The sequence below is a fragment of the Gymnogyps californianus genome, chromosome 2, assembly GCF_018139145.2.
Source record: "Gymnogyps californianus isolate 813 chromosome 2, ASM1813914v2, whole genome shotgun sequence".
NCBI lineage: Eukaryota > Metazoa > Chordata > Aves > Accipitriformes > Cathartidae > Gymnogyps > Gymnogyps californianus.
Genome location: NC_059472.1, coordinates 61,658,846 through 61,681,467, shown reverse-complemented (window position 1 = coordinate 61,681,467; position 22,622 = coordinate 61,658,846). Strand labels below are relative to the sequence as shown.

Sequence of the window (22,622 nt, the reverse complement as noted above, 5' to 3'; positions counted from 1 at the left end):
ATAGACATAGAATATATGATTGCCTTTCAGAATTTCCATTGAAAGGAAATAGCAGAAATAAATGGAAATAATGCCATATGGCATTATACTCATGATGGAGATTCTTAACTAGATTAAAGTATAAGGTGAAACGTTCTTCACATGGCAATTATATCTGCCGGCAGTTACATAAATTTGGATAAAGTATCTTGGATTAACTTTTGCTGCCTTGCAAAACAATTAATTAATGTTTCTGCACTCAAACTGTTGAAAGTTGCTCTAGTGCTTCATTCCTGGTAATCAACGGAGGTCATGAGTCTGATTCTGCTTTCCCATGTGCTTTGTATAATTTTTTAAAACTAGGAATACAAAGTGAGTAAAATTGGTATGATTCTGATTCGACAACATTTTTCATTTGCATAGTTTGAAGCCTCAAGTGCTGATGCTTAATGAGTAAATATTTCAAGTAGTGTCTAATGGTTACAATAGTGTCACTAGATCCAGCAACTCAAGTGTTAACAAGACCCTGACACTACAGGATCAAGCAGTTAAAAAAGTTAGGGGATCATGAGTTCCTTTTTTAAACAAAAAAACAGAAAGAGAAGAACGAAGTCAAGTATTTGAAAAGCATTAAGCATGTTTCTTTTTATTAGTATTTTGACAACATCCCTATTTCTTTCCCTTTAGAGTAAAGGTGTCTTTATAAATAAAAAATGCACTGTGGTTACACTCTTTCACATGTGATTAAAGATGCTATTGAGTGAATAAAAGATCACAACAGATTTGCAGTGTATGAGGTGGCAAAATAATACTGGAGAAACTCTATTTAGGACTCCGCTCCTGGATTAGTCTCTTGACATGGAACAGCAGTTCACCCCACCATGGTCTGGGTGAGGTGAACGGGATTCTTTTTCAATCATCAGGGACAAAAGCAAAAAAAAAAAAAGAAAAAGAAAAAAGATTAATCTTGGACAAGCAATGGCTGAGCTGTCATAAGGACCTGAGATCCCAAGAGACAGAGGAGGTTATAGCTCTCATTACAGAGGTCTTTTCTTGGTGTACTATCCTCCTTACATCACTGGCAGATGGAATACTCTAGAAGTGGTGATAAATCACCACTTATATCAAATTTTTGATGTAATTATTGTAGTAATTGATTTTTTTTACTAGATGTGGTCTCAGCTTAGTCCTGGGGCTGTATCAGAATATATAATAAAAATGTTAGGACATCTTTTGTTCTTTTTGCCTTAAATTTTGGCTGAAGATTTCCTATGACATCTGTGAAATAGGTGAGAAAGAACTCTTGCAGACTGCACAACGTTATCCATGCTTTCTTTATTGGCAGTTCCTGAAACATACTGACAGAAAAGCAATAATACTCGGGATATTATATTGGAAACGTCACATGTTATGTAGCTACAGGATATTCTTACACGTGGATGCAGTGCTGAAATTCTGTACCATAGTTGCGAAGAACTTGAGAGTATGTTCTGCCACTGTTACCTATGAATATATTGGCAAAGAATAATCTAATTATCCCACAGGAAGATACTTGCCAGCTGGGTGAATCTGTTGCTTCTTTTCTCCTGTAGTGTGAGCATATATCCAACAGTTTTCAGAACTGAATTCAAGGGATTTTTTTCCCTTAATGTTCCCACATTTTATGAGTCACAAATACTCTTGCACTAAGCAAACAAAACTCATACTTTCAGAGAAAACTCTTTGTACATTTTTTTATAACATGTAAAGATTATGTAGGAACAGTCAGTAGTTTTATTTCACCTTTCTTAAAGAACAGTTTAAGGATGATCTGTAGTTTCTTATATACAGTGCTTACAGATGTATGTCTGAAGACTGATTTTGAGCACAGTATAAAATGTGAGGAGCAGAGAGTGAAGTCACTACTAATAGAAGCATTAGAGTTGGAGATGTCACGCAGGAATTGTTGATCATCAAACAGATGTTATTTCATACACTTGCTGCCCAGAAGAGAAAGCATTTGAAGCGGCAGGTGTTGTAATTTTACTTTCAAATGAAAGAGCATTGAGAGAGCAGTGTACTCGGTCAGTGCATTGGGCAGGTGTGTACAGAGTTGCACGTTCAACTGTCATCCCAGGTGGCCACTCAAAACACAGTACTCGGCTATGTCGTTTTGCCAGTTGCCAGCCATGTACCTAACAATAGTAAAGCAGCAGCAGGAATTCTGCAGTCTTTCTTTCTTCTTTTTTTAAGTGATAAACTTTTGCAAAGAAACGTATACAGGGAAAGGATACGTCTCCAGTGTCTAGCACTTTGGAATGGATACTTGGGCGACTTTAATTTACAAAAGAATTGGAAGAGGTATTGGCAAAATTCCTTTTTTATTCATACTATATCCTTTGTCTTTTTCTGGTTTGTCCAGATCTTTGCTTACCTATAGCCACTTGAGACATGGATCCATTTGTTTACTTGATCCTTTTCCAGACCTGTCTTTAGTCCTTTGGTTCTTCTCTCTTAAGTTAAATCCATCAGTACAACAGTTACTCATCTTTCAAGGGATTTTTTTGAAGTTTGAATAAAGTATCAATTCACAGAAAAAGAGTTTAAGGAATTATTCTGGCCTCTTCCTCATTTATTCAACAGAAATTAAGGTCTGGTCCTGTTATCCTGTCATGCATATCTGCCTTTAAGTTCTTAGTTTTGTCTGTTCTTTTTCAGCCATTCTTCACTCCATGGAGCATTATAATGAGGATATATCAACAAGAAAGGTTAAGACAAGATCAGTCGATAAATATTTGGTTCAAAACATTATTTCCATTAATATCTGTACATCAAGATCTTAAGACTTCTACAAATCTGAAGTGTATTTCTGTCTTGTTCCCAACCTGGCAAAATAAATTAGTGATAATTTACATTTAAAATGTCTTCCAGGTCCAATACTTTGTTGAACTTAATGGATTTAATTTAGGCTTCCTATATAGACACTATGTAAAACATTTTTTCCTATTGCACTGTCATATCTGTGATGATAAAAGACATACTATTACTACTTGGTTATAGCTTTGCATTGTCATTGCCCATAATGATAATCTTGCCCTTTTCTGTCTTGCCCTTATGAAAGTATGAGACATTTATTTGTCAGTTGTAGTTCAGTGCAATACTTTTCACATTACCAGACCACTGTATTGATGCCTCCTACGCAACTACAAACTATCCTCTGATTCATTCTGCTTTGAGAAGTACTGATAAGTACATCTGGCTTCATGTGCTTCACACATCCTCCCAAACCACTTGGCCTTATTAATAGTTAGCTCTCTGCGTTGCATTGCATCAAAATGTAGCAATCCCTGAATTAGGAGTTTATAAGTTTCCACTGAAATGTATAATTAGAATATTGATTATTTTAAATTTAACAAAATCAGAGATGATTGAGTGTAGGCAAAAACTGTCTTAGAAGCAAAGTAAATCAGTTTGTGAAGAGCTTTCTGATGCAGAACTCAATCAATTAAAATTGGATCAGCAATCTTAGAAGATGACGGACAAATTTACAATGCAAATTTAACTTAAAATATAGCCTATAACAAACATCATTAGAGAGATCACAAACTGATATTGTTCTACTCCTATACACTACACCTTTGCTACATATCTAGATAGAAAGTCAAAAGTCTTCAGCAGAGAAGAATTATGTGATATATAAACTATTTAAATGAAAACTGGCCTTTATGGCAGAGCAGTGTTGTATGTTTATTTACCTAAAGAACATATGTAGTTAAAATTGCCTGGAATATTTTTGTCCTGTGTTTGTTTATTTGCCTTTCAAAACTGTTGAATTCTAACATGAATTTCTGTATATTTTGAAACTTATGTTTATTTTCTCAGGAGTTTTATTTCAGTATTTATTTCACTAAAATAGTCTAGTTTGACTTAAAAATTCCCATGCTATGCTCTCAATAGAATGGGAAATATTCTTTTGATGTTCATAGTGACTTTTACATCCATGATGTGAATTATGCAGAGTTTTATGATTGGTTGCTTTGTTTTTTGGGGTTTTTTTTGCTGTTATATGATTGGAAATTGTTATTTTTAATTATTTTTTTTTAAAATTCATGAGTGAATTTGTGTTTCTGTCAATCAGTGACAATGGACCATTTGCTCAGGGGATATGTTTTCCTAGCAACTCTGAATAAGAATGGAAGTTCATTAATAGAGTATTTAAATGCCAGATGTACCATGAAGTACTCCCATATTGTAAATAGAGTGATCAACCTCTTCTGTGATAGCAGAGACAGAGCTTTTCTATTCTTAGCTAGTGTGATGATATCCATGCCATTCAGCACTTACTTCTATATTAATGTTCTTCTGGCTGCCAAAAGCAGCACGTTGCATACATTTTTTCAAGTCCCTATTCACCTGAAATAGCTTGCTTTCTATTTATCTCTGTCTCAATTTAGAATGTGATTCATAGGTCTCCAATGAAAAATTATCAGCCCTTTAAAGCACATGGAAGTAAGAACTAATCCTGAGGGATCCTCATTCTTCAGCTCTTAGACTCTGAGCTCCCCAGAGCAAGAACTATCTCTGTATCTTACACAGTGTCAACCACATTGTCAGCACCTAATTAGAAAGCAAGAGGATGGAGGCAAGTAAAGCTGCCTTTTTCACACCTCTGCTGTGAGTATTGACCTGTTAAATGCCACTTTTCTTACTTTTTATCTTCTGCGATGAACTAGGGAATGGATGCCCCTTCAGTATAAAAGGCTATGGGGAGGGGGGGGGAACAAACCAGCCCTGTGGGGAGTAGAGCAGATATCTCCTCTTCCTTTCTGAAGGGAAAGCTTAGATCAAAAAAAAATTATAGAACTGTGGAAAACTCAGGCTGGAAGAGACATTCCAAATTCATCTCATTCACCTCTGTGTTCTGAGGCAGGATAAGCATGTCTGTATCATCCCTGACTGATTCCCATGTTGGAAATCCATGCATAATACTCTTGTGTAGTCATTCTAGTGCTTAACCAGCCTTACAAGGAGATTTTTTTTTTCATTATATCTAACCTAGATATAGAATCATAAATGGTTTGGGTTGGAAGGGACCTTAAAGATCGTCTAGTTCCAACCCCCCTGCCATGGGCAGGGATACCTTCCACTAGGCCACGTTGCTCAAAGCCCCATCCAACCTGGCCTTGAACACTTCCAGGGAGGGGACATCCACAACTTCTCTGGGCAACCTGTTCCAGTGCCTCACCACCCTCACAGTAAAGAATTTCTTCCTTACATCTAATCTAAATCTACCCTCTTTCAGTTTAAAACTGTTACCCCTCGTTCTATCACTACAGTCCCTGATAAAGAGTCCCTCCCCATCTTTCCTGTAGGCCCCCTTTAAGTACTGGAAGGCTGCTATAAGGTCTCCCCAGAGCCTTCTCTTCTCCAGGCTAAACAACCTCAACTCTCTCAGCCTGTCTTCATAGGAGAGGTGCTCCAGCCCCCTGATCTTCTTTGTGGCCCTCCTCTGGACCCGCTCCAACAGGTCCATGTCTTTGTTACGCTGGGGCCCAAGAACTGGACACAATACTCCAGGTGGGGTCTCACAAGAGCAGAGTAGAGGGGGAGAATCACCTCCCTCGACCTGCTGGTCACACTTCTTTTGATGCAGCCGAGAATGCGATTGGCTTTCTGGGCTGCGAGCGCACATTGCTGGGTCATGTTCAGTTTTTCATCCTCTAATACCCCCAAGTCCTTCTCTGCAGGGCTGCTCTCAATCCACTCATCGCCCAGCCTGTGTTTGTGCTTGGGATTGCCCCGACGCATGTGCAGGACCTTGCACTTGGCCTTGTTGAACTTCATGAGGTTCACACAGGCCCACCTCTCAAGCCTGTCAAGGTCCCGCTGGATGGATACATTGTTTAATACTGAGTTTATCCACTGTAGTCCTTCCTCTGAAAAAAGAGGAAGACTCTCACGTTGCCAGCCTTCAGTCATCCCTCTGTACCAAACAAACACCCTTCTTTTAGCTTTTCTTCTTAGTTCATGATTCTGAATTTCATCATTCTTGTTCTCATCAGAATTTTCTCCAGTTTGTATATAACCTTATTAAAATAAGATACATAGAATGCAACACCATGTTCCATCTAAGGTCTTACCATTGCTAAATGAAGCTGAATAATGCCTCTTTCTCTTCTGTATGACTCTGTTGACATACCTGAGAAAATTTGTCTTTTGGAAACAGACGATGTGATAACATTTTTGATTCTATTTGGCTAGCAATCAGAGCATCCAGATCCTTTTATTCAGCAGTGGGGATTTTTTGACTTTTTTTTTCCTCTTTTCTCCTTTTTACTCCTTGCCATTTTGAATGTTCAGTTAGTTACTAAGAATAATGATGCTGTTATGTACTCTTGGTTACTTTGCATCACAATATGCTATGTTAAGGAAAAAATTGTAACATTCAGTACCCATGAGGACTGCTGTGTTTTTACCAAAGTAAGATAAAATTAGAAGGGTTGTTTTATATGTTCCCTATGAGCATTGTTTTGATGAACATGCATTGCATGTCAGCTGGATACTATAGCTATTAACTGACTTGCTGTCGTGTGATAATTTGGGGACAACTCTCACTTCTCATCTGTTCATCTGCTGACCCAACCTGATGTCTGGGGAGATTTGCTGCTTTGCCAGGGTAGACTCTAGGATGCTGCAGAGAGACTGCCAAGGCTTGCTCAGTCCTCAGACTCCTAAATCCTGCTGCTTTTCCACACATACACGAAAGACGAGTCCAGAAGAGACCTGGAGCACATCAGGCATGACTACATGGTGCTGGAGGTGGTGGTCAACGACATGGGTGGCTTAGGTGGTGTCTCCTTGATCCTGCTGAAGAAGGGAAAAGCTGTGGGAAGAGGGGGCGGATTCTGTGGGTCAAGACCCAGTTGCATGGCTGGTGTCAACAACAAGGTGTTACCTTTTATCTCCATAGACCCTTTTTGATGATAAAGGACTGCTAGGAAGAGACAGAATCCACTTGAGCATGTGGGGAGAAAGCGTCCTTGCCAACAGGCTGGTGAGGGGAGCTTTAACAGGAAAGTGAGATGACAACCCACAAGTGAGCGAGGAAGTGGACTGGGTTGACAAGCAAATGGTGTGGGATTATATGCACAGAAAACACCTTGAAAACAACAAATCAGGGCACAAGGGTGACCATTCCAAGTATGTCCACACAAATAAGGACATGCTGAGGGGACACATTGTGGGGAAGCTCTCATACCTTTTCTGGGAAATCAGCATGACTGGGTGACCATATGAAGTGTCTGTACACCAGTGAACACAGCATGGGCAACTAACAAGGAATTAGAGCTCTGTGTGCAGTTGCAGGGCTATGATCTCACTGGGATCACAGAGGCATGGTGGGATGGCTCACATGACTGGAGTGCTGCAATGGCTGCATACAGGCTCTTTAGGAAGGACAGGCTGGGATGGTAGGGAAGGAGAGTTGCCCTTTATGTGAGAGAGCAGTGGGAATGCGAGAAGTTCTGCCTAGCGATGGATGACGAGCCAGCTGAGAGCTCATGGGTCAGGATTAGCAGGTAGACTAACATAGGTGATGTGGTGGGTGTCTGCTACTGACTGCCTCATCAGGATGATGAGACCTGATATAGATGAGGTCTCCACCAGACAACTGGAAGAAGCTTGACATTCTGTGGTCCTCATGGGAGAGTTCAACCACCTGCTATCTGTAGAGAAGCAACACAGCAGGGCACAATCAATCTGGTAGGTTTCTGGAGTGCATTGATGATAACGTCCTCACTCAGGTGATATTAAGCAGCTGAAGAGGGGAGGCACTCTGCTCAACCTCATACTTACAGAGAAGGAAGAACTTGTTGGGGTTGTGAAGATCAGGGGCAAACTTGGCTTGCATAGTAGAGTTCATGATCCCAAGAGAAAGGGATAAAAGTGAAAAAGTAGGATCACAACCCTGGGCTTCAGAAGAGCAGATTTTGGCCTGTTCAGAGATCTTCTTGGAAGAATCCCAAGGGTGATGGAAAAAGGATTTTCAAGGAAAACATCCTCCAATGGTCCATGCAGACAAACAGGAAATCAAGCAAAAATGCCAGAAGGTCTGCATGGATGTACAAGCTCCTGGCTAAACTGAAACATAAAAAGGAGGCATAGATGCGATGGAAGCAGGGGCAGTTGACCTGAAAGGAACCTTGAAACACTGTCCAAGCATGAATGGATGCAGTTAGGAAAGCCAAAACTGACCTGGAGTTGAATCTAGTGGGTTAAAAATTTTTTTTTGTGGGCAAGTATTCCCCTACCTCTATAAGCCAAAAATACTTCATCTTTGCAGCTACTATTCCCTAATTCTATGCCACTGTAGCCACCACTGGGAAATTCAACTTAACTGAAGTATGGTATTATCTCTAGTATCAACCATAACTGCCGTGACACCCAGTAGTTAAATCCAGATCCAAGAGTTTTATAACTTTGGTTTTTGTTTCTCAAAGTGTAAATGTGTTGGATGAAATTTTGAGATAACGGAATTCAGAAATCATTACAGGGGAAAATGGAAAGTGCACAGTGACAGCTTTAAAATATTCAAAATTAAGGAGATGATAGTATTAATTTATCTAGGACAGACTGAATAATATTTTATTTGGGGAAATACATGTGAAGTTATGGAATGAACAGAGGTAGGTGAAAAGCAGAGGGTAAAAGGAATTACAGATTCAGATAGTTAAACTTCTAAATACTCTAAAGGAAATCACTAAGAGGTGATTAATATTTTAAGTTCTGAAATTTTCCCATCTGCAGAACCTCTTTCTGCTGCTTATATTTCTAATGATGGACCTTTCTTTCAGCTGGCCTGTCAGATGGGAATATAATTTATAACTTAATAAGGACAAAAAGAAATGGAAAAGAAACATTCGGTAAAAAATACTGATGATATATTGATTTCTTCCATTTTCTTACCTGGTACCAAGCTGCATAACAAACTTATTCTGAAATAAACTGTATCTTTCCTTCTTCTCCAATATAGTTTAAGTCCATAAAGCAATCCATTAAAAGTAATAACTAGGCTCTGAGATGCAGGGCAGCAATTCCCCACAGTGCATCCTCATGCTGCACTCCTGGGTGTTATAACGCTTCTGGGGCTGTGCAGTTTGGGTGTGTACCCTGTCCATTGCCTTGGCACCCTTGGCTTCCCCTCCTGAGAAACACTGGTTCAAATAGTTGTCCTTAGGAGCCAGTTTGATTTTTCACAGCCTTTCCCTTCCCCTCTCCCCTGCCTTTTTTCTTCTGTGTGGCTTAAAACTTGATATCCTCTGCTCTGCCTGAAGTCCGACCCTCAGGAGCCTGGTGGAAGATATGAGCAGGTAGGCACAAATGCACACACACGCATACGCAGACATGCTGTGACATGCAGTTTCTCAGTATAGCATTTCTCTTCATCCACTGTGAGTCAATATGGGTCATTAACAATAAGTGAAGGCTGAGCACAGTATCCTGTGTCACTCCTTCTGTCTGCTCATTGAACTCCTATTGCTGGTAAATTCCCTTCATCCTGAACTGATGAAATTCCTGGAGAGGATGAAAATTTGAAATTCTGACCTCTCATATCAAGATTCTTCTGCAGGTGAATCCTGGCATAGTGCATTATATGCTTTTATCAGATGGCTTCCTCCCCAACAACCAAATTTGATGGAAGTTCATGAATGTTTATACCTGAAGAGAGGATGATTTTCTCACTCTTATTAGCACTGTACTCTTTCTGTCTCCCTCTTTGGCTTCTCCCTTTCCTTGCACTCTAGGTAACTAAAGTTCAGCTTAAAAGAGTAAAATAACCACAAAGAGTAATGGAATATATGTAGACAAACTGGAATTGGCAGGTGAATTACAATTGCATGCTAAGCGTTTACAATGTCATGCAGAATTAATAATTGGTACAGAAAGATTCACCAAATTGTCACAATACAATTTAATATATATTTAAAGGGATGTTTTAAGGGTATAGGAGTATAAATACTTTCATTTTAACTTTTATGATCCAAATAGTTGCTATTAGAAAAATGAATTCTTTTCAAACACCGCACTACTGCTGGTTTCTGAGTCTGATTGTAGAACTGGTGTCAGTAGCTCATTAGCAATTAAGATCTTTACTGTTCTGACTTATTTAATAGCTATGCATCCATGTTTCCCTATCTCATACAAAAAAGGGCAAAACCATTTTTTTAGAAACTCAAAAAAATTGTGTATTATGTGCTAATACAGTTGGAAGACATTAGTTTAGGAGCTAAATATAATTCCATATTTAACCTATTCAGGAAGGGTGAAGGGGTCACTCCTGAAGTATTTTCTCATCTGAAAGTTGATTTTCTTGGTGAAAAGAAGAGCCCTGGAGAAAGTTCATCTTCATAGAATTTTAAGCCTCCTTTTCACCTGCAATTTATTTTGTCACTTCTTATTATAAGCAGAGGAAGAAGGTTGTGTTTGTATGCAGAGCTTCAGCAAACCAAGTGGGACCTGGGAACCTGTCTCTGCTGTAGAGCTAAGTTAGCTTTGCAGTTTTGAAAAATCTGCTAAGGTCATTAGTTATGTCTGATGGAGAGCATTACTTCCTAAGGGTAGCTACTTTGAAGGTAGCTGTGTTAGCATCTGAGCAGTATGAGCTTGTCCTGACCTTGTGGTACCTGGAGCACATGGAAAATGTCTGTGTGCTGGGATGGCTGAGGGTAGAGTGTGACTCCCCGTGTTTGTTGCTCGGCAGCGTGTGCGCTTGCCTGCAGCAGCTGGCGTAACTCTCTTTGTATAAAACCAGCTCTGGTAGTACTTAACCTCTGCTAAGCTTTAAGCCTCAACAGAGATGCAGAAACATGCTAAGCCAGAAGAGTATTTCAACGCATTTTATTTTACTGTGCTGAATTTTGCCTTTCTGAAGTTGCAGAACTGATGTTGAAGTATGAATATTGTTTTCTTTGTATATGGTTTTAAACCAGGAGGAATGCATGAGATTTATGTGTAGACCAGAGTGAAACTCTGGAACCTTGTGTAAAATTATAAATCTGGGACTGGTGAAACTTGCAGTGAACAGTAATTAAAATGTCGTAGACACTGACTTTAAAAATTAATAAACTAGCTGCAAACAAGTACAGTTATCTAAGCAGCTTTCCTCTGAAGAAACAAAACTAGCTAATCCTATTGGAGACCAAAAGAACAAAAAAAAAAAAAATTGAAATGGATAGGACAGGAACCCAAAAGTAGAAAGTCTGAAAATCTCTACCCAAAAGAATGGGGGCCAAACTTCTACATAACATTTATTTTGACTTTTAATTTCTTGTAGCAAGGCCAGGAGGGGGAAAGGAAAAAAAAGATTACACCATTATTTTATTTTCCCTCCAAAAAGAATTTCCTAACTTCAGCAATTTCCCTGCTGCAGAATTTGAGTTTAGTTGCTTGATCCTTTAAATCCTGGGAAGCTGGTTTACACTCTTTTATAGTTCTATATTTCTGAGATTTGCTTTCCAAGAAAAATATTGAAAGATTACGTTTTTAAAAATTATGAAAGCTTACATTTTTCCTCCCTTAAATGTCTAATAGACCTAAAGCAGATAGATAGAAATATGTATAACTGCAAAATATGATGAGATAACATCCTGCCAAAAGAGATGCAGAGAGGATATCAAACACAGAGCACTTCTTTACTAACCACAGGCAAATGCACCTACCGTGAGTGCTGTCACCTCCTCCTACTTTCTGTTCAGGAGGCAAGATGACGTGGCCATGGCAGGGATAGTGGCAGCAGTGGCAGTGGCTGGAATGAGCAGCGGACAGGGGAAGTCTATTTTTATCAGATGCAATGATAATTTTCTTTTATCATTTCTGAAATGTTCACACATGGTGTGTCACCTTGAGTTGTGCGTGTGCGGGGGTGAAGGTGTGTGGGCGTGCTTTTTTCCAGTAGAAGTATTTCTCAGAGCGGGAGGTTCTCATCCCACACGTACCAGGCTGAAAGCAAAGAAACTGTGTTCAGAAAGGTGCTAAATAAAGAAAGTGGTTGAACAGAGAAGGAGGATGAAAGAACTATGCTGATGCTGGTGTCAAAATAAAATGGGACAATTGCTTAAAACAAAAGCCTGGAACACTTTAGTGTACTTGGAAGATTTAATTAGAACTACGTAGGCCTGAGTCTCCACTGCTTGTGCCTTACATAATCATTTAAGTTGTGCAAAGTATCATATTGTAAGAAAGGGATAGATTTACATCTTTCATCAAGAGTGAAAATACCTGAATGTTGCTGCATACTGTGAAGTAAAATCCACATGCAAAGCAAAAAAAATAAAATGTGTCATGAAGTCTGTCTTTGAAAATGGTTATGATAGAATGTACAGTGGCCAAGAATCTCAAAACTGTTTCTATTATTTTAATTTGGCTGTTTGTACATAGTTCTCACTATTAACATATTATTTATTATTTGTGTACCAGCAAATTATACAAATATTTCAAGGTTTGTACCTGGAAATTCTTCACTGAAGTTGCAAGGCAACCTTAGCTTTGTAATGTACCTATTACAGTATACTACACTATGTTGTAGTATTATATATTATCGGGAAACTGGCATATATTGTTTGGCAAATATAACACATGAAGTTAACTAATAAATTATAAGACAGAAGGGATTTTCATGATTTTGGTGGAAAATGTTTTACCTGTTTGTTCACAGTTCACCATAGGTGTAATATACATTTTTCTAGCAAGTGTACAGCAGAGCGGCAGGGAAGAAGGCTGGTTGTTACACAGTCCTGGTTGGCTGCCCTTTGGGTCAGCTGGGAATCCTCTGGAAGGTGGGAGGTAGCATCATCATACACATAATTTCCCTAGTAAGCATGTTTAGATAGGAGAAACACCTGGAGTTCAGGGTGGCATTGGCATGAAATGAAGAGGACAGCAAGCATGGACCCAGGAGCAGATGGGGAGACTTCAAGGCTCCTAAGGAGAACGTGGGTAGCAGTAGGGCTTGCTCATAGCAGAAGAAGACAGCAAAGACTGCACAATGAAGAAGACAAGACTTCTCAGGGAAGAATATGCGGTTTATTGTAAAGCAGGCAGTTGCTGGAAGTAAGTCGTCTGAAAAGTGGGACAGGAGGAAAGGATCTGACCTCTAAGAATACGATGTGCAAAGAGAGAGAATTGATTTCAATAACCTTTTCATTTACCCCTCTTCTCTAACAGATCTGAATCTGAATCTGCAGATCTGAATTTGCTAGGTGTAAAAAAAATTACCTGTTCTAATGTAGTGACTTTTGAGGGACTGCACTTCAAGGAACATACTTTGCAAGTGTAGAGTCCTGTCATAGCAGTCATTTAGTCTAATTTGAATAATACTCAGACTTCCATGAGAAAATTCTTGCTGGAACTAGCACAATATCTTAAATGATTATCCAGCATTGACAGTCATCTTCAGCACTAGAAATTTAGCTGTCTTTGGCAAGCTGTCCAAGAAGTTAATTAGCTTCACTGTGTTGTACCTTCTGTTTAGTTTAGTGAATTTATCTCTCTTCTGTCCTTGTCTGTCATTAACTTTCTGTCTCCTTGATTGCAGTCTACATGGATCTTCAAATTCTTCATTTTTTTTTTTTAGGTAAACTCATTAGACACAGTTCCTTTTGTCTTTCAACATTTCAATGTTTTAATCATACTTCTGGTCTCCAAAGGCAGAGGGAATGTAATTTTTCTGTGCGGTGTTCCGTTGATAAAAAATTGCAGGCTAGACTTTTTCATTCACCGTTTCACAGAGACTGCACAAGTCTCAGAAGTCATGGACTTCCACAATGAAGTCACCATCCTGTCAACATGAATGGAATCACTTGTTCCTATATTTAGGGTAGTATACTTGCCCACATGAAATCCTACTACTCTTTGCACCTAGCTTAGGAGGTGAGCTAGGCCACCCTGTATTGATGATTTCTCCAGTACCTATGATTTTGACAACTCTGGCACTACCAGCATACAAAGCAATACAGTTTACCAGCATTTTGTGCCCTAGATTTTTGATTAAAATGTTATATCGAGGAGGATCTAAATCTAGCTCAGTCCTACAGTGTACTCAGTTCCACCCAGAGTGCTACTGCAACCATCCCATCCCATGAATCTGGCTACAGTTTCATTTTAAAACTTTTTTTATGAACAGATTTTGATGCATTTAATGACTGTCATTTTTCCTATACAATTTTAATTTTCCGTCTCTGCTTCCAGTTGTTGCCATAGAGGCAAACACATTAAAAATATATAGTAGTGACATTTATTTACTTAAAGACATCTAACAAAAAAGAAACTCACTGAAGAGCTTGAAAGATCAGTCCTTTTACAGTGTAGGAAAAGCAGCCTCATCATTAATCTTTTTCAACATTCAAGGCTTCAAAAAGATGACAGTGCTAGTCCTAACTTATGAGATACAGGCATTACAAAGCTGACTTCAGAAACCAAGTGGCTATTGAATGCTCTGAATATCAGAAATATTGACAATCTTTCTACTGAAGATTTTAATTTTTTTTTCTTAATTTGTAAACAGTGAATTCTCTTATTAAAAACAATAACTCAGAGCAGGGGGATTTCAGTCAAAATTATTTAAGATATAATATATTTACGGTTTATATGTGGTGGAAGTCTTGAACTTGTCTGGAAGTCTCCTTTCATACCACAGCCTGACTATCACACAGGTTTTTCCCAAGTAGAGTATATGAATGGATAAGAATTTTTTTATTTAAGTGGTGAGGTTTGTGAATGGGAGAATTGTAGTTCATAGGTTGGAATGTCTTTTACATAATTTACTAATGCATGTCCTGAGGGTCACATCAAACCACTTTCTCATTATAATTACTGTGAAAGCAGAACAAGACAATCCCAAATTTAATTAGACTGGCCCCATAATTTATGCTGTTGAATATTTGCTGAAACTGTTAATAGAACATTCATGTACTCAAAATGTATAGAAATAGCCTTGCAATGTTGTTCCAGCCTCACAGTTCCATAAAGACTGTTTTGTCTAAATGTGCACAAAAATATAGTCATAGATAGGTATAAATGATATTTGTCAATATTTCAAAATGATTTTAATATCTTTCTGCTGTAAATCAACTTCATTAATATTTGCCATACAGGAATTGTTGATACTGAACTTCCCTTGAATGAATTATAAGCAGTTTTTTGTTGGTTTTTTGTGTTTTTCAACAGATGCTTTTGAAGTATCTGAGAAACAAAATAACCTCGTGTTTACCAAGCCAGGAGGAAATGTTGCTTTTACTTGCCCTTATAAAATTGGAGATTCAGTGCAGCAAGTGATGTGGGAAAGGATTAAAGGCGATCGGGTAGATACCATTGTTCTGTGCAACTCGTCAGGAAAGCAAAGCTTTGGTTCAGATTTCAAGGAGCGTACACTGGTGGATTGCTCTGATCCGGCAAACTCCATGATGGTCATTCAAAACATTACAGCCTCTGACTTTGCAACGTACCGCTGTGTAGCTACTGGAAGAAAGAAAACCTATGTGATGAGTTTTACTGTGGCTGGTAAGTAAAGGAGGAAGTGGTAAATGTTTTCACAATAGGACCTTTCAAGACATTAACACTTTTACCCATATAAAATAACTCTTCAGCAACAAGTGAGGATTTATTTAAATACCACATTCCAATTAGCAGCATGTAAAAGATAGCAAAGTTAACAATTAATCTCGTTTCCACAGCAAGAAGCTGGTTTTAAGCTTGTCTGATCTCATTATAGGACTTTAGACCTGTTTGTGAGAAACTGGTTTGATGTTAGGAAGGAGACGCTTTGGAAGAGGAAAGATTGCCTGAGTTTGCAGGGACAGGTGGGCATTCTCCCAAAGAAGGCATGAGGGGAATTCCCCATTAGCACAGTGCACCGCAGGGTCCTGGGGGCAAGACCGATCCTCCAACGAAGGCAAAGAGCACACTCTCAGTTGAAAATGTAAAAAATTGTAAACTGGCCTCCGCCTTATTCATGTAAGGAGTTTCTTTAGGGGGAGCTGAGAAGCTCTCTAGGTTTTGCTGTGACTATTTTCACAGTTTGATTATAACGGGAGCTTAGGTCCCCACACGCAGACACTTAAAATTTCTCAGACTGTGAGCTGAATCCCATCTTTAATTCTATTTTCTCTTATCACTGAAAAAAAAAAGACTCAGTTTTGGTTCTTCTCTATAGAATGCATTTTGAAGATATGTTTCTTGTACCACCCCAGTCCTCCTTCTGTCGCAGCATTCAGTCCAGCTTTTGTTGTACTGCCTTTGTTCCTGGTAATACATGAGTGTTAGTAGACATCTCTTTGGCAGTACTAAGAGCTGTAGCATGGGGTATACAACTTCAGAATATGCTTTATCTGTGATTTGATTAATTGAGAAGTGGAGAATTTGCTCTAGAAAAAAATGCTGACCTGCTTTACTCTGAATACTTGACCACAAAAGTCCATGAAATTGAGCAGAATGTGATAAGAAAAGAGGTACCAGGACAAAAATTCCTCTCACCTCTGACAATATTAAACATTCAAATTTGAAAATGTTGACTATATTCATATAATCAAGCATATCCAAATTGTAGAGCAATAGAAATATTTTCTGTTAACTCTAAGTGCAGTGCTTCTCATACCAAAATGAAAGCATATGAGTTGCAAAAAATACAATAACTTTAAGAATTAGCAGTCCTACCTACACAAACTATTTCTTCTCCAAACAAAGAGTTTCGTTTCCATACTTCTTTTGCTCTTGAAACAAATCCTATTTATCATTTTTAGTTCTAACAATTCCAGCATATTTATGCCTGTTTATTGGAGAAAAAAAGGTATGAAACCACTGAAGAAGCTGAAGTACTGTATGATTCAGAAAACACCATTGTCTCCCCTTTAAGCCTCACTCCATATTATGAAGTGCATTTTGTTGAATTTTCATTAATTCCAAAGGAAGTGAAGTGTCAAGGATTTCCAATTATTTCTCTTTAACGTTTGGAACTGTTTCATAGCACACAATTAATATTTCCAGTGGGATATGGAGAAACACTAAGGGGAAAGGAGCGACAGGCCAGGCGTCAGCTCCCACTGCACCCTGTGGCATAGCCGGTGAAGTCTCTCACAAACTCATGAGTGACTGACTGACTCTGCTTGATGCAATGGCTGTGGCTTGAGTAAACCAAGTGGTGACAGACACTTGCTGCGCTATTTTTTTATGTACGTTCTATCAGTTCAGTCACATCATTTTCTTTGGCTTAGCATTACAGCTAAGCCACACTCTAGCTTGGATTTACTACCAAACTCTTACAATGTTTTTAGTCTGTTGGTGTGATTCTGCATGGGTACTGCAAATCTTCTCGCCTTGCCCAGTTCCAGAGATGTTTTGAAATACTGAGTCTAGGAGCTGGGAGGATAGCTGCACTGTAAACAGTAGAAGGGAAAACTCTGTTTAGGTTGAGAGAGAGTAAGAGGAAAGATAAGAACATTTTTTGTTTCTTTTTTTTTTTTTTTTTAAGAAGCTGTCATTGAGAAGACCCCAAGAATTTTTGAAGAGGAGGAATCTTGGGTGAAAGGTGGTAGAAATAAGAACACAGAATTATTTGCAGAACTGGTAATAGTCCCAAACCTGCTGATTCTGAGAGGTGGTACAGTAGAAAGAAGCAGCTTGCTTCTTGTCTAAAGGTGAATGTATTTTTGCAAGGAAAACCAGCATGGAATTCCTATGAAGAAAAAAGGGAGAGAGAAGGGAATAGGTATTCAAGTGTCAGGAAAGCCTGTGCTATTCTTGCAGTTGTATCAGTAGAAGTCAGCATGCTGCACTTAACGTTTTTGAACATCAGTGAAAATAAAACCATGAGATCCATTCATTATCATTGTTTGTCCATTCTATCCCACCAAATATTGTGATCGTTGTTTTTCAGTAACAGGAATTTCGAGCTGAAATGGGACTTTTGCAAATCTTTTTTGACCTCAAAACCTGGAACACATAAAGCAACATGTGTATGTAAAGTAGTGTAGCTTTTGTTTGACAACACTTACAGAAACAGAAGGCTGAATATTACATAATTATACAATGTGTTCAAGAGACTTCGGATTAATTTCTGATGTGTTCTTCACCATATTTCTCCTTCTAAAAATTCTATTAATATCGAAATTGGTCATGTCACCAGATTCCACATCTGAACCCATTTCTGATTTTTACTTACCATGCTTTTTCCTTTGACTAGATTCCTTTTTTTGAGCATGTTTTTGAAGGAAGGAAACAGACTTACAATCCATGTATTGTTTTGGCAGATGACTGGGAAAGAAGGGGAGATGTCATATGAAAGAACTGAAAAATTAGCAGGGTTAAAAAAGGAATGCTTATTCCATCCTGAAGACCTAGCCTTTTCTAGAAAGATTTAATAATTTTTTTTCTTGCTTTAGCAGAAAGTGGGATAGCAAGCTCTCTTAGACAAAGTACAATAGAAACATTTTGTGTTGCTGTGTGTTCCCACTAGATCTGAAAAACTGGTTGGTGGTTGTATTTAAATGTGTGTTTAGGGGTCAGAATTACATTATGGTTTGTACTAGCCCTCTCAACAGCTTTGTTGCCCTCCTCTGGACACATTCAAGTACCTTAATATTCTTCTTAAATTGTGGGGCCCAGAACCGCACACAGTATTCAAGGTGAGGCCGCATCAACGCTGAATACAGCGGGACAATCACCTCTTTTGACCAGCTGATCATACTGTGTTTGATGCACCCCAGGATGCGGTTTGCCCTCTTGGCTGCCAGGACACACTGCTGACTCATATTGAGCCTGCTGTCGACCAGCACCCCCAGATCCCTTTCTGCAGGGCTGCTCTCCAGCCATTCCTCTCCCAATTTATACTTGTGCCTGGCGTTACTCCGTCCTAGGTGCAGAATCCGGCATTTGTTCCCTTCATCCACTAGGCAGGTGACCTTATCATAGAAGGATATCAATAAGTTAGACAGGACTTTCCCTTTGTGAACCCATGTTGACCGTGCCTTTAAATGTCTTTCAATAGCACCCAGCGTGATCTTCATAGCACCCAGATGAAAAGCAGGGGACTACTTGTCTAGTCATTGAGGGTTATCATACAGTCCTTCTGAGCTGGGAGGAGACAGCAGTACTTCTGTGCCGTAGAAAACAGACAGAAGATAAGGCTGCAGTACGGGGTGAGGGGAACCAGGGTGGGAGTGAAATCAGCTTCCTTCTTCCTTCATGAATTCATCCAGTATGAACACAAGCTATCAGACCATGTCTGTGGTCAACAAACCACCTTTCTCTGGGCATGAATGCATTCATGCTGGATTTCTGCCTTTCAGTTGTGGGCAAAACTACTTCAGTGATGTCTAGTTAGCATACCATATGTGCCAGTCCAGCAAGGCATGTGACAAGCTACATGAAGATCTTTACAGTGCAGTTCAAGTCTCTTGTTAAAACAAATAACTGTCTGGCTCATCAGTGCTTCCTCCTCAAAACTAAAGTCAGTCCACTGAAGGTCGAAAACCTTCCCACAAAAAACCCTCACAATCTTGCAGAAAAAATGCCAAGGCTACGAAGATGGGGGAGAGAGGAACACGTTGTCTAATACTTAACAGAAAATGTACTGATGCTGAAAATACACTTAATAGCCTCCCGTCAGCATATCACCTTTGATGAGAACACAAGAACTAAAGAGACACATGACAAGCCTCTGAAATGTTTCTGTAAAATCTTGAATGTTATGTTAAAGTCAGTAATTACAAAAGGTTTTGTATAGTTAAAGAAAACAAATGCCTCAGGCAGGCTTTCCTCACTTCAAATGAGAAAAGGCAAAAGGGCTTTGAGTTGTTGTCGGTTCTAAAAAAAAATCAAATTATTTTTCTCATCCAAATTTAACTGACAGTTGATAATCTCAGCTCTCAAACTCATTAACTCAGAGATTATTATCTTGACCTGATAAAATTGAAGGTGAAACTTCAGAAAAAGAAAAATGAAGTCTGGAGTGCTTAGACTGAAGAGTGGGGATGCTGCTGAAGTCTGGAATTCTATCCAGATTCACCCATCCTTGATGATAATTAAATACAAGATTTTTCAAATTTTTCTTTGTTGCTTACAGGATGTTTTCTCCTTATTTCCATAAGTACTCACTGGCACAGATAATGATTTTCTGTGGCGGGTAGCTAAACACTTGGAAAAAAGGACATTATAGCTTTTCCTGAATTTGAACATAGCTATATGCACCACCCTGTCATTTTAAGTACACAGCAGTTGAAAACATACTGGGAGTGATTTCATATGCGGTTATAATACAAGAGGCATCAGTTTTTGTTACCAGGCAGCCTTCTCTGTTGTGTCACATACCTTCAGCAGTGTAAACTTCTGAGAGAATTTCCTTTCTTTTTTCTTTCCAGTAAAATAACATTGGAATTCAAGGATAAGACTCTTCTGTAATCAGTATTTTTTGTTATGCTTTCCAATGAGCACATTAATACTAAAGAGGTGTACCTAGGCAAGTCCCAATTGGTATTCAGGATAGCCAGATAAGAAGCTGTGAACCTTTTTGATCCAGGAGAGAAAAGCCATCTGGTGATGGCTCAGCAGCTGGTTAGCTGGGATTGCTGTCATTAGTGATACTGATTGTTTTCCTTTGCCTATGAACTGAGCATGTAACTTTCTTGTCTACCCAGAATGAAAGCTTTCTGGGGCAGCTGTGATCTCATCTTCGGATGCTATCTTCCGTACAGTAAGCAGAACATTAAAGAGGGACTAAACTAAAGACAGTTTTTTAGTCCCTGTTCACCAATGAATTGCTAGTGTTTATCTGAAACACAAGAAACAAGTTTGTGGCCATAAGATATGACCACCATCTCTTGTAGTAAGTAATACAAGAGGCATTACTCCTTTTCCATCCCAAGGCATCCTCACTTTTTTGTACTTCTTGTTTTGTTTTACTCCTACACGTTGCGAAACTGAAGAACATGCAGGAAATATTTCTTCAGTAGGTAACTGGGCAGGGTCACACCCGATGCTTGCCTCATCAAGACATTGCTGAAACATAGGGTCATTTGAGACTGCTAGAAGTTGATAAGATCATCTGGCTAAGATGTTTCCTGTAGTAGCTGATACTGCTAGCTACAAATACACTATGTTCAGAAATGTTTCTTACATACTATTTGTGTTTGTTTGCTTTTTGTGCTATTAGTCTCAAGTCTGCAGAGTGCTAGTGCAAAGATGCAACAGAGAAGCAGGAAGCAGGGCACTGTGGTGGGCTGCAAAAAGCTGACTTGAAGTTCTGTGGTTTAACACACTTTTTTTTAAAATGCTACCACTAACCAAGTTCAGAATTGTGACAAGAAAAATTCCTAAGTGTTTTAAATGCATGATTATTGTACTGAGGACTTGTGTTGTGGGCTTCTTGTGTGACTTTGAGTATATTAGCTCTGTTCTTACCTCCAGCTTTTTTCACCTCAAAAATGAGAATAATATCACATTATCTCTCCGCAAACTTGAGCACCATAAGAATATATTGACTTATACCTTCAATCCATTGTCTTGCCTATCTCTACCCTTTAGTTATTACATGTTGCTCCTTAGCTTCATTTGAAGATGTGACTCCACACTGAAGAAGTCAATGCATTTTAAGCAAAGTTACTATGAATGTAACTTTGCCTGCCTTGGTTGTAATTCTCAAAGAAAGTATTTTTGCTTAGACTAGAACAAATAGGGTGGGTTTCCTGACGTGAATCATCAAAGCATGTACAGTATTAGGTTATTGGAAAAAAGCGATCACAGTGGGAGAAATTTTTGTGGAAAAATTTTTGTTAAAAAGTGAACAGGTTTCTTTTTGAATTAGAGCAGAAAATAACTGATACAACTGTGTGCAGTACTGAATAGAAAACCTCTTGAGGACTGAGGTGATCTTCCTGGTACTCTGAAAAATATCTTGTTGCCCATGGAAGTATTGCATGATTGTTCGGTATCTCTTCTGGGGCAACCTTTACAATGCCAAGAACATTCACTTAAGTAGTCTGAGTGCTCTTATTATCCATAGATCGAGTCACTTATGTATGGACTGCTTTCTCACCAGGGGAGGGAAGGAGACAGGAAAGGATTATACAAGGCATCACTGTTTTTTTCATACCACTGTGCTGTTGTGCTGGTTTCAGCTGGGATAGAGTCCCTGTAGTGCACACAAAAAATATGCTGGGGAAGACAGTCTGGCTTATTCCTGCCTCAGGCAAAGGCAAACCCATTTGTGGGATTGCTTTTGCTCAAGGACCTGGGTGCACTTGGTGTGTAATGCAGAAGGATGGGGAAGTTTGATGTGTACCTCAAGGGGATTTGATTCTGGGTGAGAATAGCCAGTGATTTGAATTGCCATAATTGTATGACGTTAATTGACATAATACTGTATGTCATCACTACTATGGTTGCTATATGCCATATCAACGGTATTACAGTAAAAATTACCCAGATTAATGAAGAATGAATTTTGATGAAACTGGGCAAAGTGCAGCGATGATAGAACTGGACAAGTGCAGCAGTGATGGAACCAGAGCTGGCTTCAGCATGCAACAATCCAACACCACATACCACCTCTCCTCCCCTGAAGGAGTACTATGACAGATGGAGCCCAAAGTCATGGACTAAATGAACTCAATGGACAT

General features: G+C 39.0%; 1 protein-coding gene across 1 annotated transcript in view; it reads left to right on the top strand.

Annotated features, from left to right (window-relative positions):
* CD226 (CD226 molecule) overlaps positions 1 to 22,622 on the top strand; it is a 39,449-nt gene that overhangs the window by 1,481 nt on the left and 15,346 nt on the right. The window contains exons 3-4 of the mRNA XM_050890871.1: positions 7,533 to 7,535; positions 15,181 to 15,513. Of these exons, the coding sequence (XP_050746828.1) occupies positions 7,533 to 7,535; positions 15,181 to 15,513 (336 nt within the window). The remainder of the gene's footprint in view (positions 1 to 7,532; positions 7,536 to 15,180; positions 15,514 to 22,622) is intronic.